General features: G+C 39.4%; 1 protein-coding gene across 9 annotated transcripts in view; it reads left to right on the forward strand.

Moving 5' to 3' along the window:
* Nucleotides 1-18,124, forward strand: part of rgs12b (regulator of G protein signaling 12b) — a 51,441-nt gene that overhangs the window by 23,937 nt on the left and 9,380 nt on the right. For all 9 annotated transcript variants that reach the window (XM_085410684.1, XM_085410676.1, XM_085410680.1 and 6 more), the window contains exons 6-13: nt 7,929-7,950; nt 14,240-14,409; nt 14,995-15,087; nt 15,201-15,344; nt 16,189-16,371; nt 16,773-16,923; nt 17,250-17,344; nt 17,470-17,682. In XM_085410684.1, the coding sequence (XP_085266810.1) occupies nt 7,929-7,950; nt 14,240-14,409; nt 14,995-15,087; nt 15,201-15,344; nt 16,189-16,371; nt 16,773-16,923; nt 17,250-17,344; nt 17,470-17,682 (1,071 nt within the window). The remainder of the gene's footprint in view (nt 1-7,928; nt 7,951-14,239; nt 14,410-14,994; nt 15,088-15,200; nt 15,345-16,188; nt 16,372-16,772; nt 16,924-17,249; nt 17,345-17,469; nt 17,683-18,124) is intronic.

Below are 18,124 nucleotides of genomic sequence, written 5' to 3' on the forward strand. Positions count from 1 at the left end.
AAGCTAATTCTAAGGTGTGAGTGTGCGATAGACTTGCTGAGTTATGGCTCCATCCAAGTTAGCTGTCTGCAAAGATTTCAAGTCCTAGATAGGTCCTGAAGAAACTCCGTCAGTGCACATGAGTGATTGTGTTTTTGTGGTTCAGTTATGTAGATTAAACAGTCACTGGGTTTCCTCCTCTTTGAGAGGGGAGCAGGATGAGCCTCAGGAAGAGGCTCTCCTTCAAGCGGGTCTGGAACTCCAATACAGTGAGTAATGCATCCACACGTTCACACACAGTGCTTTACAGGTGGCATTCACAGAGGAACTGCTCTTCTAGTCAGTGTTTTTTTTTAAATAGAGTGGAAGTGAAAGGAGTGGAAGGAGAGTCTTAATTCTGTTATTAACTCATTTGTCGATCAATGCTCATAGAAGCATCTTAACTAAATGTTCAAACATTACCTGATGTTTAAAACCATTTTTGATAATACTAATAAAAAACAATAACCAAGTCTTGGTTTTGATTTGTCTTCTGTATACTTTACAAAGGGATGGAACAAGGTAGAGAAAGAAACCGAGAGTGTAAATATCATTCACTTCATTAAAGTGTTGTTCTGCTCGCTACAAGTGAGACGGGGAGAGATAAACGGAAAATGGGACCGTTACCATGAGCAAGGTACACGGTGAGGAAAGGGAATCTATTACCTTCAGCTGAGGAAAAACAAAGGGACAGGATATGAATGAAGACAGAATAAGGAAAGACTCCTGGGAAAGGAACAGGGTACAAGTTAAAATGAACAAGTCATTCTGTCTGTTATTTTCAAAAAGAAATGGTTTGGTGGTGGTACGTTTGCATAGAGATAAAGTAAGACAGACTAACAAAAATTTGAGGCGGCTGCTTCTCTTCCTCTCAAAGCCAGATGTCTTTTGAGCCAGAGCAGGAGGCAGACAGAAAGAGAAGTAGAAACAAAGCAAGAGACTGTGAAAAATGTCGGAAAAGATCTGCTTTTTGTAGGCTCTTTTGGTCTTGTGTTTTTTCAAGAAAGTGAGAGATAACAGCTGTAAGACAGTGGAATGGTGAGCTGAGTCAGAAGTCTCACTTCTTGTGAAGTTTGCTTAATTTAGCACATCAACTGCCAGCTGTGAGAACATGTCTGCAGGTGTTAAGCCAGGGGTACTCAGTCAGATTCATATGTGTTTACATCATGTTTCCTCCTTTGTCTGTGTGATAGTAGTGTGTTTAAGGCATCAAGCCAAGTAAAACAGAAATTTATCACCGGGGCAGCCTCTGAGTCACACCTCCTGTGTGGCTCTTTTGTGGGGAAACAAACACTATCCGCATTCCTTCCTTTCATTGAGAGTGGATATTGATTTCTTAGTGCGCTGCAGGGATTTATCCTAGAATTCCAGAGGATACATATTTGCAGGGATGTTGATATAGGCAACTCAGAGAAGCTACTCTGTGTTATTTATTGATTTGTATATGTTTTTTGGTTAAATTGTTAAATTTGATACTAACCCAGAGGTTCCATGGAAGACGTTCTTGCTCATGTTCACAGCTTCACACCCTTTCTTTGACTTTTGTTTGAAACATTACAACCTAATCAGCTTGTTCACTCCATCCTTGCCTCTCTTGAGTTAAGCTATGCTCAAGCTAGGCTTTCTCACAGCCCCCGTCCTGGCAGGATTACTCTGGTCTTCTAAATGGCAGCCACTATTCACCTCATATTTAAAAGTAAACACAGTGGCACGCACACATTGAGACTGTTAGCCCAACAGCTTCCTCCTCAGATGGATGTGTGTGTTTATGAATGTGTGCAGTCTGAAAATCTGTGTTATGAATTCTAAATCAGCTTTTATGGACAGAATCTCTGTGTGTGTTCGTGTGTATGTTTCATTTGTTCAGTTATGGGTGTGGTCTCCTGTAGTGATGTAAAATCACAAGACATGATCAGCACTCTTTTATATTTTTGTCATCTTTTACTCTAAGAGTAGAATCTCTTTCCTTTCCAAGGGTGGCCGTTTAAGTTCCAGTGTTTGAGCCAGGAACAGGTTCCTGTCGTACAAACAGTCTAGTCTTTGTGTGTGCGACTGCATATGTTATCCCTCACACTTTCTCCCACAGATAGACATTTTTGTTCACCTTGTTAAGTGCTACTGGTCACTCTGTGTGTCATCCATTAAAACAGAATGTCCTTTTCTGCCGTCTGCCTAAACGCTCAAACGTAAACAGGGCATGTTTCGGAAACTTGAGGTTGTTTAAAGAGACTTTTATTACATTCGAAGTTTCAATATTATGACCCTGTAAGTGAGCATTTGTAAATTGTACAGTGTGCTTAGTCATAGCTTGAACCCGACGTCCAGGCTTCATAACAGATGATGTAAGTCATACGTTCCACGCTAGTCACAGCTAATAAAGGATTTGGACCTCCACAAACAATAACCACCAACAGCAGAGGCGGCAAAAGCACAGATATTCTTTACTTAGACAGATGTTTAGATACTTCTGTTCTTTACTCTGTAAAGTGAAAAAGTACAGACTTTGAAATGTAATAAAGTAAAAAGTAACTTTTTAAACGACAGTTCTAATATGATCTATTTTTATGCAATGTAAATTAAAGCTATATTAATGTAATAATAAAATATTAGTACATGGAAATACTTTGCATTCATTTGCAAATGTAGGTAGTAAAAATAAAAGTTTTCAGAACAATAAATACTCAAGTACAGTAATGTACCTGAGTACATTAACAAAGTATTTGTGCTTTTTTTGCTTCTCACCTTTAAGAAACAGCCACAGATGCACACACACAGCATAAGCAGTCCAGGCATGTATCTGCAAGGTGGCAATTTGTGTTCAAGGAGCTAAAAGCAGGATAATGCGGGTAAACACACAAGTTTTGACCTGTAGACTAAAAAATACTTTCCAACCTCCATGTAATGTAACCTACTGAATGACAGAGTCACAACACCACACCCTGTTCCTACTGAAGGTAATTAAGTCTTATGTATGAATCCAATTTTTCTCTTCTAAAGAGGTCCCGATAAGCCATCAAATGGAAAAACGTGAAATGACTGTTAATAAAAACATAGCCTTGAATTTTTGGTTCAGACCAGGGTGTGTTGCCACTAAATGTTGCACAATCATGTGATTCAGCTTTTATCTTTTGTTAAAGTGGGTGTCACAGTGATGTGATCATTGTGTAACGGTCTACAACCCTTCCACTGTGTCAGTATTCAGTGCACATGGCTTCCTAGAATACCAAAATAAGCTTATGAAGTTTTTCACCGAAAACATTCATTTTTGTGAATTTCCAGATCAAAGTCGTGATGTGGTTCGTTATGGTTGTTTTCCAGTATCGACTGTTTAGTATAAATTCATCTGTGAGTCAACAAGAACATCAACAACTGATGATAAAAAGTTACATTAAACAACATTTCTTAGCTTCAGCTTCTCAAAATTTAGGATTTTAATTGAACATGTTTGTGTTTCTAGGGATTTGACAACAATTTGAAGCCATCACCTTGTTATCTAGTTCACTAAGTTATCTAAGTAACTGTGTTTAAAAATGTGGGGCACTCTACCAAGCTGTTTTGTTTGGGGGGGGGATTCCACCTGGACTGGACATTTTTTCTTTCCTTTTTTTATTTCGCTTGTGTTCTTAGTACTCCACAGGACAACCAAGGCTTGTAAAAAAAGAAACTGGCTGTTTTGTCATCGGTCACCAATATCCCAACCTCTGAGTGCCGCAGTGGTGAGCACTGTCACCTCACCATATCAGTGGGTTTAAATGCATCAATCAGCTAGAGCCTTTCTGTGTGGACCTCTGTTTTTCTGCTTGTTAATCATCCTAAAATTGACCATACTTGTGAATATGAGCATGAATTGTTGTCTGTCTGTGCTAAACCTTGCTACAGACTGGCAACCTGTCCAGACTTGGCCTGCCTCTCAACCTATGAGAGTTAGGATAGGCAGCCCTAAATTGGTTAAACAGTTTATAACACAGACGCATTTTCAAATAAATGTATTGTTTAAATGTTTTGCAAATAATTTCATCTTCTTTTTAATTCTATTTTCCATTGTTTTTGACTCTCACACGTTGTTGATGAGATTAGCTTTATACTATACGTATACATATATATGATGAAGTTTGTAGTTTCAGTTTGTCCACTTGTAATGAGAACATTAGATAAAAATGTTAACTAAATGCAGATATCATACTAGTCAGGTAGATTTGTATCTAAATGGTTTTTTTGTCCAAAATAGCACAGAAATGGGCTTTTATGCAATATAATATCATAAGGGATTCTAATCTGAGATGTAATGTGTTATTTATTAATAAGAAAGAACCATTATCTGCAGCTCTGTCTTGCTTAACCAGAATTGACATCCTACACATAGTTTCTGCTTTTTTCCTACAACAACAACAACAACAAACAAGCTCTCCACAACTGTAATCGTGATCACCAGTCTCTAAAGTTGTGTCATTTTCTGCTGATCTTATCAGTGCGTTCACCACAATACACATGAAAGGCCCACTAATATCTGTAAGAAACCGATCCTCAGCCTACATTATAGAAGATGTGATAATAACTGAAACCAGTGGAGGCTAAAAGTAGCACACGTGGCACCTATGAACTGGCAGCACATTTGTTCCTTACAGTGGGATATACATTTGAGAGTATCCTACTTAAATTGAAGTATTTTCCATCTACATATCATCTCTACAGATAGAGGCTTGAGAAAGGAACTCGAAGAGGGAATGTCTGAAAAGCCCCAATCGTTCTCTGTGGGCTGTCAGGAATGACCCGGACTTGCCAAAAGAGGAAGGGAAACACCACTGGAATGATTGAGGAAACGAGACGGAGGGCAAGAATATGAGAATGATTTAAGGAGAAGGGAATAAGTGAGAGAAAGGAAGAAAGACTGGGGCTACAGCATTCTGGGAAAAGAATAAACAAAAGGAAGGAGAGAGTGAAAATAGGCTAGAGGGGGAATCAAGTGAAAACGGGGGAGAGGGGCCTCGATCAGGGGCCAAACCTCTCCACCACAGCATGTGTCTGGAAGTGATCATGCTAGCGCTGAATTGGGGATAGGGGTGAACACACACAGATTCATAAATGCAAAAAAATGCATGCTACACACAAAAGACACATCTTTGACAGATGTTGGCCATATGCTTACATACTGTAGGCTTCACAACTACAACAAGGCCAGGATGTCTTGACCCACAGAAACACACATAGACACAGTAAATGCTGTTGGGAACGTGTGAGTTGTGAATCTGATTTTTGCTCTAATAAGTGTAATCACTTTGTGTCTCTGGTAATTTTTGGTTATCCTCTCTCGTGGTTGTACCACAAACAGCTGCTTCAGAATAATCTCTTTCCATCCACTGGCGCCAACCTCTGTACTTCAAGGGACAGTGTGGAATTGTTAATCCCTGAGAAACTTTAGCCGTTTTCACACATGTACTGCAGCCCTGACCTTTTCTCGACATCACTCAACTGAGCAGCATGCGGGGATGTTCGATTGGACACTAGCCCGTTTTTATCCTAGCAGCTCCCTGGTAACGCACTAGCGAATGAGCATCCCGTGTCCTTCCTCTTGCACTCTCTATCCAGGCAACTCCCTTACCTAAACCACACATGGTTTTTCCAGTAGTATATCTTAAGAGGACAATTTCCTGCTGCATGTGGCAAAAGACAACTATAAAAAATGTTCCATCCTGATTCTTCTAAAATTGTAACTCAGTGCAGTTTTATTTATATAGTGCCAAATCACATATACCGTTGCACTTTATATTGCAAGATAACAGCTCTACAGTAATACCAAGAAAACCTCAACAATCAAATGACTCCCTTTGAGCAAGTACCTGGGGACAGCGGGCAGGGAAAAAAAATCCCTTTTAATAGGAAGATACCTCAGGCTCAGGGAGGGGCAGACATCTGCCTCAACTGGTTGGGGGTGATGGGAGGAAGACAAGACAAAAGACAGACTGTGGAAGAGAGCCAGAGATTAGTAATAACTAATGATTAAATGCAGAGAGCTATATAAACACATAGTGATTGATAAGGAAGCACTCGGTGCATCATGGGAAACCCCCAGACCTACGTAACTTAGGGAGAATTCAAGGTCACCTGAAATTGTTTGATGTTTATGTATGAAAACATCTTTACACTGACAGAACCATCTGGGCAGGACTAGATCTGATTTAAGAGAGGAAATAGCCAAAATTCAACAGGTAGCACATACACAGACAGCACCAAGGGTTCAAATGAACTAGATGTACCCAGTTTGCATATTGAATATGAGTCTGGATATTTTAGAATTTTAATGCTGTAGGCTTATTACAAATAGAGAATGTTATTGTTTTTGTAAATTGGTTAACGAGTGTTTAGGTGAACAAATCTATTAGAATAGCAGAACTTCCACTTCAGTATTTTAGTTACTGTAAAATTTGCATAGTTTGGAACCTAATGTAATGCTCAGTTGCAGACACTGCCTTTTTTTAGACTTTGTGGTGCTTCTGTTTTTATTTTAATACCAGTTTCAGTTTTAGTAACTCTTTTGAACACAAAGGTGTACTCCTACTGTTGACCTTTTGTCTTATGCTGTTCCCTATCTTAACTCCTCAGAGACACATGTGTCTAAAACCAAATCTAGGCTGCTGGTAGAAATCTGGGTAATTAAAGTGAATATGAAATAACTACAACTAAAAGGGATTTTTTTTTCTTTTTTGAGATAGCATCACTTTTCTCTCTAGTAAAGCTTTCAGTTTGACAGTAGGCACATGAGGCTGCAGCTCAAAGCTTTATTGTATAATATAAAAATGATCTTATAACACATTAATTTGCTTTCTAATGAATGATTTTATTATTCAGTAAACCTTAGCACGGAAAGAAACAATGTTATTTCACACAACTTGTTGTTGCATTTCTAAAGAATGGACTGTGTGACTTATAGAAACTTCTGCTCATCTGGAGAACACTCTGATGTCTGTGCTGAGTAATGACGAGCTCAATAAAAGTTAATTTCCCAAAGGTAAATGCGCTGTAGGAAATTCCTACAGATCACTTCGGTACCAGGCTGCTCTCTTAACATGAATAAACAGAAAGTTTGCCATTAGCAAGGGTAGCGGTTAGATTAAGAGCATAAAAAGACACATATTGCAAATTAGGCTCCATTTTGAACCCTTTTTTTTTTTTTTTGGAGTTTTCAACTTTCTCAAACCATTTTTCTCTTTCTTCCTTCCTTTCTTTCCCTCTTTTGTCTCCTGCTCGGCTTTGGCCTGAGTCACACTGTGATGCATTGTTCCACAGTAATCTACATTACTGATGTCTGCGTTGAGTGATCTCATCCTAGCTCAGCATGTCTGAGAGAAAAACCCACTGTACGCCATATGTGTGTATTTCTGAGTGTCGTTTTGGGTCTGTGTCAGGGAAATGTGATATTAGGCTGAAGTAAGTTTGGCTTGATTATGTGTCTGTATTAACATCTGCGTGTTTGTGTTGTTGAAAACCGTTAAAATGGAGATTGAATGAGTTTCTTCATCTCTCTGTTTGTGATTGTGAGATAAGCAGGGAAACTTCACACCTGCCTATTGAAAGGAGACGGGACCCATCCTTAACCTTTTCACACATACACCCAGACAGTAGGCCCCACCCTTTTGAGTTTTCTTGTAGAGCAAGCGCAGCCAGTTAACAGACGATTCCACCCACGCAGAAGACAATGAATGTGGGTGCTAATCTGGCTGTGTCATGATGTGAAACTGTGTTGATAATGGAATCATTCCTATTAGAAACTCAGTCAGTCTGTCTGTGTCTCCATGTGGCCAAAAGTGCATGCTCTGGCCTCTTGGGCCTCATGCCCTGTGTGAGCTGATTTTAATGTGTGTCATCTGTGTGATGAAGAAAGATCCTAACTCATGTCTTTCTGCTTTTTACAGTCTGCTGCAGTCTCTGATGGAGGTGAGTAAATATGCCTTAAATTTTTGTATTATTTCAGTATCATTTTCAGGTCTTCTTCTTACTTGAGCTGGGGAATTTTATTGAAAATTTAAAGTTTTGTGTAGTAATTAGAAGGGGGAAAAACAACAGCACTAAAATAAAGGGAAAACAAATGCTGTTCTGAAATCATTTTAGAAATGGTGATCTTGTTTTGTCTTGCACCATAACTTTGATGCATCAATTTCTCTGCAGAGGTGGCTTTTACACCACCTTCAGTGCTCCGACTCTGTCCTCATCAAGCTGGGACATGTTTAGTTTTGCTGTTTTTTTTCTACGTTGCAAGTTCAGTAAAATTAAAGTAGACATTTTTCAAGTGCAGTAAATGCACGATAATGGAAAAGAAAACTCCATTGTGAGTTTTACCATAATTGTACAAAACCTTGCATTCTTGAGTTGTTAGGATGCGGTTCATTTAGCGTGTATCGAGTATTTTATCAGTTTAGGTCTTGCGTTTCATCGTGGCCATGCTCACAGTAGCACCCAGCTAACATTGGTCTGCTTTCAATAACTTCTCTAGCAACAGGCGAGCTAGTTTGGCCTGCTTTTCTGCCACACCTGTGCTTATTCTGCTGCTGGTGGCTGGCTGCAAGCTAAATATAAAGCCAAATTTGTAAATATAATAACGAAGCAACTGGTAGGTTTTTTTTCTGCTTCTGTAATCCTTAGAAGCGTATTTATGATACAGAGATGTAGATTAGATATAATGGTTCACATATTACCACAGTGTAATATTTAAAAGTTAAAAAACGCTGCAACAGTTGTACTAATACAAACTTTCAGACAAAGTCTCCTCCCAGGTGACGAGATAGAACTTCACTTTTTGTCATCACGGCTTGCAAATATCTGTGAAGAAGCCTTGATCAGATTCAGGCTGCCAGTTTCCAGGCTGAGAAGGTGTTGCAAAGGGAAGGCGTTACAGACGCTGTTTGATCATTCGTCAGTGGTTGTATAACTCACTTTACATATCTTCCCATGGTGGGGCTATATAATAGGCATTTTTTAACGTCTGTGCCAACAAGATGCAAAAACTAACAGTTCCAGTTCCGTGAGACTTGTTGGAAAGCTGCATAGGATGTGCTTTTCTAGTGTTTTGTCATTGTTGTTTTTCAGTTGTCTTGGTACTGTTGTTTTAATCAGGATGACAGACCATTCACACAGTGTATTTTCATGATTTGTTAGACTGGCTCTAATTTGTGATAAACTGTGCTTTAACACCCCATAAATGTATATGAAAGATAAATTTTATGGCAGATGGGAGATAAAAGAATGCAGAGGAGGTGAGAAACAAGACGGGGGGTGGGAAGCGCTGAATTTTATGGTGGACGTGTTTACTGTGAGCTTGAATGTAGAAGTGTTTATCATCACTTTTTCCACAATGCATGTCTCTGGAAGATAGAATGTGTTGTTTGTGAGACTTCTCTCCTTTAATATTTTTTCTTGCATGAGATAGGGAACATGACAACTAAGGGACTAATCAGGTTCCTCATTTTGCAACGGTGTTCTCGTTTTGTCTTGTGTTAGATCACTGTCACCAGGATCAAGTGAGAGAAATGTAACTCTGTGCACACACACGCCGTATGGGTAAAATCACTATACGTTATGATGCATAAATTATGTATATCGAGTAGATTTTAGCCGGCTTACCTCCTGCATAATGTAGGAGCCCATTTCCATTGCTCAAGTCTAAAATTGCCTCATTTCAATGCTTAGACTGATTTATTGAAAAAAATTAAAAGAATGTGTAAAATGTAGCTTTAAATCATCTCCTTATATACCAGCCCTGATGTAGCCACTGGATTCCACCAGATGCGCCACAACATCTGTATTGCAGGCCTCATTAGCCTCAGTAGTGGCCTTCCTTTAACAAGCTCCTCATCAATACTGCAGCGTGTGCGTGTGTCCGTGTCACTATGTATACGCGCGCGTGTGCCCGGCATTTTTATCTCCCTTCTCTCTCGGCTTTGAATTATTCATCTTTCTGAGGCCTGTGTGTGCTTGTATCGGTTACCCTGGCTGGAAGCTCACAGAGCTGTGTGAATGCACATGCAGGTGCGTGTGCATGTTGTGACCTGACTCTCTCTGTGCTTTCTCAGGTTGTCATCCAGGTTGCTCACCAGCAGCAACCTCTCTCTCTCTCTCTTTCTCATTATATCCTCCTTCTTTTTCCATTTCCCACCTTCTCTCTGTTTCTCTTTTGGTGTAAAAGTGTGTGTGAGTGTGTGTATGTGGGCCCTTTCTTGGACTATGCGTTCAGCCCTCTTGTGTTGGAGTTCATGAGGGGCCCCGATAGGGGGATTATGGATGGAGGGACTTGGTTACCCCTTAGGATTCGCTACTTGCCCCGCTGGCACCACACAGGCTCCTACCAGCTTTACCCAGGTGAGGAGATAGCTGGAGCTTTGAATACTTGTTTTTCCAACTGAAGGAAATGCAGATTTTGTTCACAGGGAAGCAATGAAGCCAACATGTTGGACAGCAGAAGGTTTTTCATGTTGAAAATTCAGTTTGGTTTTTTTAGGCCCGTGAAGGAAGTTAAAGAAAAATACCACAAGATGGAGATTGCTTGTTAGACAGATGGTTTTGGAACTACCAGTTGACAGGTGGATAATAAATGAGTTTAACCTGTCTGTACAGCAGCTGTTAATGTTGTAAAGTCTGAGTAGGGCAATGATTGAGTGTTGTGGTTTTCCTACAGTTCACTTTGTGTTTGCTGTGCTGTTTCTCATCTATTGAAAATTAAACGGAATTTCAGTGGAATACCGAGTTAGAAACTTTGTGTCAGTTTTTTTTTTAAAATTTCTGTTATTGGACAGAATCCTAAGAAATTCCTTTTGTAAATCTTACTTTACTCATCTCACTCACTGCTTATCATAATTGTCACTGTAAAATGCCTTTTAGTAACAACATTAAAATTTTGCCATTGAAACATCTCTGAAGCCTTGGTGTAGACAGAGGATGGGAGTTTTTTTTTCCTGTGGTGTCTGGCACTACAGATTTTTGGGGGTCTTAGTGTGTAAAGATCCAACTTTTTGGATCAGGCTTGTTTAGGCTTGTTTAAGTGCAGCCTGCCAGTGATGGATCAAACTGGGACTCGGAGGCTTGACAGGCAGTGTTAACACTTTGGGATCTCTGTCATGTAGTGTTTGCACTGTGGTGGTGCTCAGTGTAGTGCTATGGGAGGCTGCTGCCATAAGGGAGTGCAATTGTGTGTGTGTGTGTGTGTGTGTGTGTGTGTGTGTGTGTGTGTGTGTGTGTGTGTGTGTGTGTGTGTGTGTGTGTGTGTGTGTGTGTGTGTGTGTATGAAATGGAGTTGCTGATCGGGATAAGGCAAGGCAAGGCAAGTTTATTTGTATAGCACAATTCAACAACAAGGTGATTCAAAGTGCTTTACAGAGACATTAGAAACAAGAACAAATAAAAAGCATGATTTAAAATTGAATAAAACAAGCAAATAAACTAACTAACTAATTAACAAACAAACAAACAACAGTATATAAAATCAAAACAGATGAAATCAGAACAGTAGATAAAATCAGTAGTTAAATGTAAGTTTTGAAATTTAAGCTTAAAGTGTGGATTTGGTGCTTTATTCAAATGCAGCTGAGAACAGGTGAGTCTTCAACCTGGATTTAAATAAACTGAGTGTTTCAGCTGATCTGAGGCTTTCTGGGAGTTTGTTCCAGATATAAGGAGCATAAAAGCTGAATGCAGCTTCTCCGTGTCTGGTTCTGACTCTGGGAACTGATAAAAGACCGGATCCAGATGACCTGAGGGATCTGGATGGTTCATACTGGGTCAGGAGGTCATTGATGTATTTTGGTCCTAAACCATTCAGAGCTTTATAGGCCAGCATCAGAACTTTAAAGTCTATCCTCTGACGGACAGGCAGCCAGTGTAAGGACCTCAGAGCTGGACTGATGTGGTCCACTTTTTTGGTCTTAGTGAGGACTCGAGCAGCAGAGTTCTGAATGAGCTGTAGTTGTCTGACTGATTTTTTAGGTAGACCTGTAAAGATGCTGTTACAGTAATCAAGCCTACTAAAGATGAATGCATGGACTAGTTTTTCCAGGTCCTGTTGAGACATCAGATCTTTTATCCTTGATATATTCTTGAGGTGATAGTAAGCTGACTTTGTTATTGTCTTAATGTGTTTTTCTAAGTTTAGGTCTGCATCCATCACTACAAGCTTGCTGTTTGGTATGTCTGTTGGCTTGGATGATTTATAGTTGCTTTCTGGGAGATACAGGCATCTGCTTAGATCTAAATGACATAAATGTCATCATCAGAGGGTGAACCCAAGACTGTGTGTGGATCCAGATGTCTGCCAGCTGTGACTCTACTGCAGAGACTTCATGGGAGCTAGGAAAAAGTATAAGTGTTGCCTTTAGCTGTGTCTGCAGACAAGTAAAACTCTGGCTGAGAATAATGTGAAAGATTCTCTTTTAAGATTTTAATTTGCAGAGGAAAATATGCAAGGTAAAGAAATAAATATATGTAAAGCAAGTAAATAACAAAACCTCCAAGAAATCGTGTCTGAGGCTTTTTTTTTTTTTTTTTTTTGGTCGTTTTAAGCCTGTTGTTTCTTTTGTGCCATGACTTTGTATTATAAGCCTGTCTCACTGATACACTGATAATTAGTCCTGGCTGTGTGTTGTTATAGACTCCAGCTCCTGTGACATGGAACAGGATACTTGGTTTAGACAATACATGGATAAATGTTTGCCTCTCGGTCACAGTGAGAGATTGCTGTTAATGTTAGGAGGAGCCCCTGTAGTTGTTTACTATGCCGCTGAGAACTGAAGACGAATGAATGAGCCAAGCGGTTTGGAAAAACTGATTAGAGATAACCTTTTATGTGAACACTGTCACTGATAACATTAAACGCAAGAAAAATGTGCAGAAGCAGAATTCACAATGGACTTTCGGTTAATAGCCTCGTATCTTTCCAAGTTTTAAGTCATGTAAGACCTTAGCTGTAGGCTCAATACTGGTCTTTTTAGTTTATTTACAGGATGTGCGTCGTTTCGGGCACCTGACCGGTGATGTCTTCCCGCTGGCTGTTCTTGTGTTTTGTTTTATCTCAACTTAGCAACCCACTTTCAGTTCATCAGGCCTCAAGCTCCATTATGATTATTCTCAGTGTGACTCTTTCTCTGTCTCCTGATTTTGTCTAAGCATTAGGGACATGGCTGCACTGTGGTCTAGCAGTGGGAAAAATAAACAGAATGATGACGCGTTAATGCAAAAATCTATGTAAATGGTCTGTTGAAATACAGTGATACAGCTTATCTTTAACCAAGGGTGTGCACCATAGCAATAGTATTTCCACTGTTAAAGATACAAAGGTAATGTTTCAATTCCAGTTTGGTTCTTTTCAAGTATATGATCTGGATAAGGAAATATAATTGTTACACAAAGATAACAAGTGAAGCGTGGCTACATGCAGATTTGACCTTAGGAAAAGAGGAAGTGCGTATTTTTTTCATTGTATTCATGAATTATTTTTCTATGGAAATTCACTTTGATGTGAACTTTGTAAATCGCAGTATCACATGATACAGAATCTTAGATGACTGCATCATTTGTCATCAACTAAATTACAAAAAATGTTCATGTGATGAATTTCCTGATATTTGCTGTGAGGTAATTTACATTTGAGTGTAAAAGTGTCGTTTTATATGATCTTAGACCTTCACTGTATCAAACTAGTTATATTTTATTGTTTTGGTTATTTATGAAACACTGGGTTAAAGGGACTTATAATGGACGTTCATTTACAACAAATCATCTGGAGTAAAAAATCTGATGTACCATAATCAATCACATAGTTTGTATCCGATTTGTTGTGACTGTACTGATGAAAGTTTGCTCAATAACACTCTGAGAGTTAAAAAGCAAAAAACAAAACAATGGAAATCCACAGCAGGTATGTCTGTGGGACGAGAAAGTCTCACTGGACTGTCTCCTGGGACACTGTTTCCCTGGTAAGTTCCATGCTGCTGATAGGCCTGCCTTCAGGTACTCAAAAGCCCCAGCAATCAGAAGAAAACAGGCTGAGAAAAAAAAAAAGAAGAACTTTATATTATAACTAGAATAATCTGGACCATATAGCCTAAGGCTGTGCTGCTTTCAATGCACTTGTGTAATTAAAATAGAAATTAAATCAAAAAATGAACTTCATCAATAATAATAATTAACTCAACTCACTTGACGTGCGTGTGTGTGTGTGTGTGTGTGTGTGTGTGAACAGAGCTGAACAGCGTGGAGCTGCAGGGCTGCAGCAGTGACAACAGCCTCAACAGTAATGCCAGCCTGCCTAGTGTCCAGAGCCACCGGCGCCACACTGAGAGGAGAGTGGCCAGCTGGGCCGTGTGCTTTGAGAGACTGCTGCAGGACCCCGTGGGGGTCCGCTACTTCTCGGTACTATAACAACGTCTGGCTGGTGTTGGCCTGCGCATACTCATGACAGATAAATGACTTTAAGCAACTCTTTCTAATGGTGTACTGAAAAGTGCAGGGTAGTTTTTTGTGTGTCAGCAGTATCATATATTGTCAAAAGACTGAAATGTACTCTACAGCACTGTAATGACCAGCTTAAAAATCCTTTTATTCTAGAAGATCAGCTAAAGCATTATTTAAAGGTTGGATTTTTTTTAAACGTGTTTCTGCAGAAATAAAAGTTAAAGGTACAAACATATTACCTGACACATTTATATTGTATACTGCATTATACTGCGTTGCATGTATTGTCTATACATATATATGTATATTGTTTTGGTTTCTATCGCTGTTAAATCTGCCTCACACAAATCATTTTCTGAAATCTAAAAGCAAAATGAATTATCCTTGGTGATAACCAGTTGCTGACAGGCTGCACATCAGAAGTTGATAATTACACTACCTCTAAACCTGCTTTATTGTTGTGTAGGTACTTGGGTCTTCTGACTGCATCTCTGTCTGATCAAACTTTTCTAAATCATTACCATTTTTATTCCTTTGCTAAAGGAGTTCCTAAAGAAAGAGTTCAGTGAAGAGAATATCCTGTTCTGGCAAGCGTGCGAATTCTTCAGCCATGTCCCTGAGAACGACAACAAACAGGTAGCGTGTTATTATCCAATGACACACATCCATCCAGGATTTTTTTTAGTAATAATGAGGGATGAAGTTATGTGTTAATCACCTCTCTCAATTTCTGCTGGCCTTTGTTCCAGCTCTCTCAACGAGCCAGGGAGATCTACAACACCTTCCTGTCCAGTAAAGCTACAACACCAGTTAACATTGACAGTCAAGCTCAGCTTGCTGATGACATCCTCAATGCCCCCAAACCCGACATGTTCAAGGAGCAGCAACTACAGGTAGTATACTAAGTGAGAAAAAACTATTTATTGAAGCCTCAAGGTGATACGCAGTAACGTTTGAAAGGCTTAAGTGACACTGACTTGACCTTCCCCATCAGAACAAAGTGAAAAGAGCATTTCCCAGAAGGATGAACGTGTCATTACTTATAAAACTGAATGAAAAACAAACTCTTATTGAAAATGGGCAACAGTGTTGAGTGCCCAAAAGGTCAAGTATTTCTCTTTTATTGCTGTCTAGTATCTTGGATGCGAATGGCTTCATAAATGTGTATTTTCTGAAGGGGTTGAATTTGCTGAAAAGCGCTATCGATTTCTACAGCTCAGCTCAGATGTTCAGACTAAGATAAAAGTCACAAGGCTAGGAGGGCATCCCTACCAGCACCCTCTGTACTTTTGCACATCACACATCACATCTTTTCCAGGATCTCATGGTACTGTTTAGGAAAGATGTAGGTTCAGACTTACATACAAATGCTGAATTGAACATATAAACACTAACATACATACTTACATCATTTCCTCTTCATCTGTTCATCCAAAAAAAATAATCCAGAAAAATAGTAATAAATATTCATTAGGTTTATAGACTTGCAGATCTAATAATATAATCTTATTTTAGTTTAATTATTTTTTGTTGTGTTGAACCTCTTGTCTTTTTTTGCTTTCCTTCTGTCAGTTTTTGCTGCTGTTTCTTAACCTTTACAATCCTCCTCCTCTCTTGTTTTCTCTCCGTATTCTGTAGTGTTTGCTTGTGGGCACAATCTTTTGTTCTTCTTTCGTTTTTGCTTTGCTCTTTTCTTTTGATCACTCATCACCTTTTCCTTTCTCTTCACTCCTTTAGATTTTCAACCTGATGAAGTTTGACAGTTACACAAGGTTTCTCAAGTCTCTGCTGTACCAGGAGTGTATGCTGGCAGAGGTTGAGGGCAGACCATTGCCTGATCCTTACCACATCCCAAGCAGCCCCACCTCCAAACACAGCACCACTGGGTCTGACCGCTCCAACCTCTCTACACCCAAGAAGGTAATTCAACAAAAAGTTTTCTACCCTGCAATGCAACAGAGCTTAGTTTGAAACAAAAACTTTGTTCTTAACTTTTTAAAAAACAGTGTGGTTTGGACCCTCCTGATAGACGTAGAAGGTCACGGGAGTTTGTTGAGGCTACTGTGATCACATTTATTGTAAAATTCAAATGGGATCCTTTTGTTATTAAGGATTGATAGAAATTGTGGGCCAGGGAATGTGAACTATCTTGAGCACGTCAGAAAAATAACTTGTGGGCTAAAATATCAGCAGCTGTCTTGTGCATTTGCACTTTTGTGTACTGTAATGGGATTACAAGAACTATTTTTTCTGATTATTTGTGTACTTCTGTATGTTTTTACCAGTTTGTGCTCTTCTTTGTTTTTGTTTGTGTCATACAGGAGGACAAAAAGAGCAAATCGGGTCGATCTGTAAATGAGGACAGAGGAGATGATTCGGGAGATCGGAAGAAAGGGATGTTTTTCTCTTGGTCCCGAAACAGGAGTTTTGGCAAAGGGCCCAAGAAACGAGAGCTGACAGACTTTAACTACAGTCAGTCTTTTTCTTTTTTTCCATTGAATTCCTGCAGATTAAGAGTTTTCAGGAAGGAAAACATATTTCTAGAAAATGTCAGTTGCCGTACAGTTACTTTTTCATCATAAAGGTCACCGAAAACTGATTGTGTGCAGATCCCAAAAAGCTGTTTGCATTTGACATTCTAAAGAACTTGCTAAATTAAACATATAGATAAAACTCATTTTGTCTTTTCCCTCTTTTCTACATAAGCTCGATTATTGCTGTCAATTTAGGTTTGAAATGATTGTGTCTGTTTTTTTCTCGACACGACTAATGATATTTTTGGTTTGTTTTTTTATTAGACTTTGCTGGCAGCAATGGGCGCCGTGAGTCTCAGGGTTCGCTGTCTTCAGGAGCCAGCCTGGAGCTTGGGACGTCAGGGTTGGGAAGGAATGAGGTCAGTCTGGAAAGAAACATGATCAGATGCGTATCAGCATGGAGCGGCTTCTCCTTTAAAACTAAAATAACAACTTTTTTTTTTAATCAGAGTTTTTACTTTTCACCTTTTTCTTCTTCTCCCAGGGTGATATTTCTCGTAGTGCATTGTCAGTGTCAGCAGAGCGAGGAGGAGGTGGCGCCCCCTTCAGGCAGTGTAATATAACATTGCCAGATGGCTCGTGTTGCTCTGTGCCACTGAGGGCAGGTGTGTCCATCAGAGACCTGCTGTTGGGCATCTGTGAGAAGCTCTGCATCAACCTGGCAGCTATAGACCTCTTCCTGGTTGGAGGGGAGAAGGTAAAACTCTGTTAGATATGGTTCAGTCTTAAAGATCCTTTTTTTCAAAGCTTCTATACAAATCAAAAATAATTCCACATGACACAAACGAACAAAAGTAGGTCTGGCTTGGTTTTCTTGTCTGTTTTTAATTAACATGGGGCTCAGGATAAACTAATTAGCTTCCAGCCTAGTAGTTCATCCTCACTTTATAAAACTAGCATATTACTCTATTTAAAGATAATGTTTTGGATTCATGGTGAACAGCTTTAATACTTTTATTCACTCTCAAACAAAGAAGCAATTTGTCAAAATGTTAGAAATACCATACATCAACTTCCTATGTTCAAAGCGTGTCAGGTACTTTTTTTTAGCTTGTTGTGAGCATGGCGATTTTTACCTAAAGAAGCTACAACTGTCAACCTTTATGACCATGCAACTAGCCGGATTTCTTTAATGATTG

This window comes from Rhamphochromis longiceps, linkage group LG6, assembly GCF_057381845.1.
Source record: "Rhamphochromis longiceps isolate RC_006_pf linkage group LG6, R_longiceps_female_GT1.1, whole genome shotgun sequence".
Lineage (NCBI taxonomy): Eukaryota > Metazoa > Chordata > Actinopteri > Cichliformes > Cichlidae > Rhamphochromis > Rhamphochromis longiceps.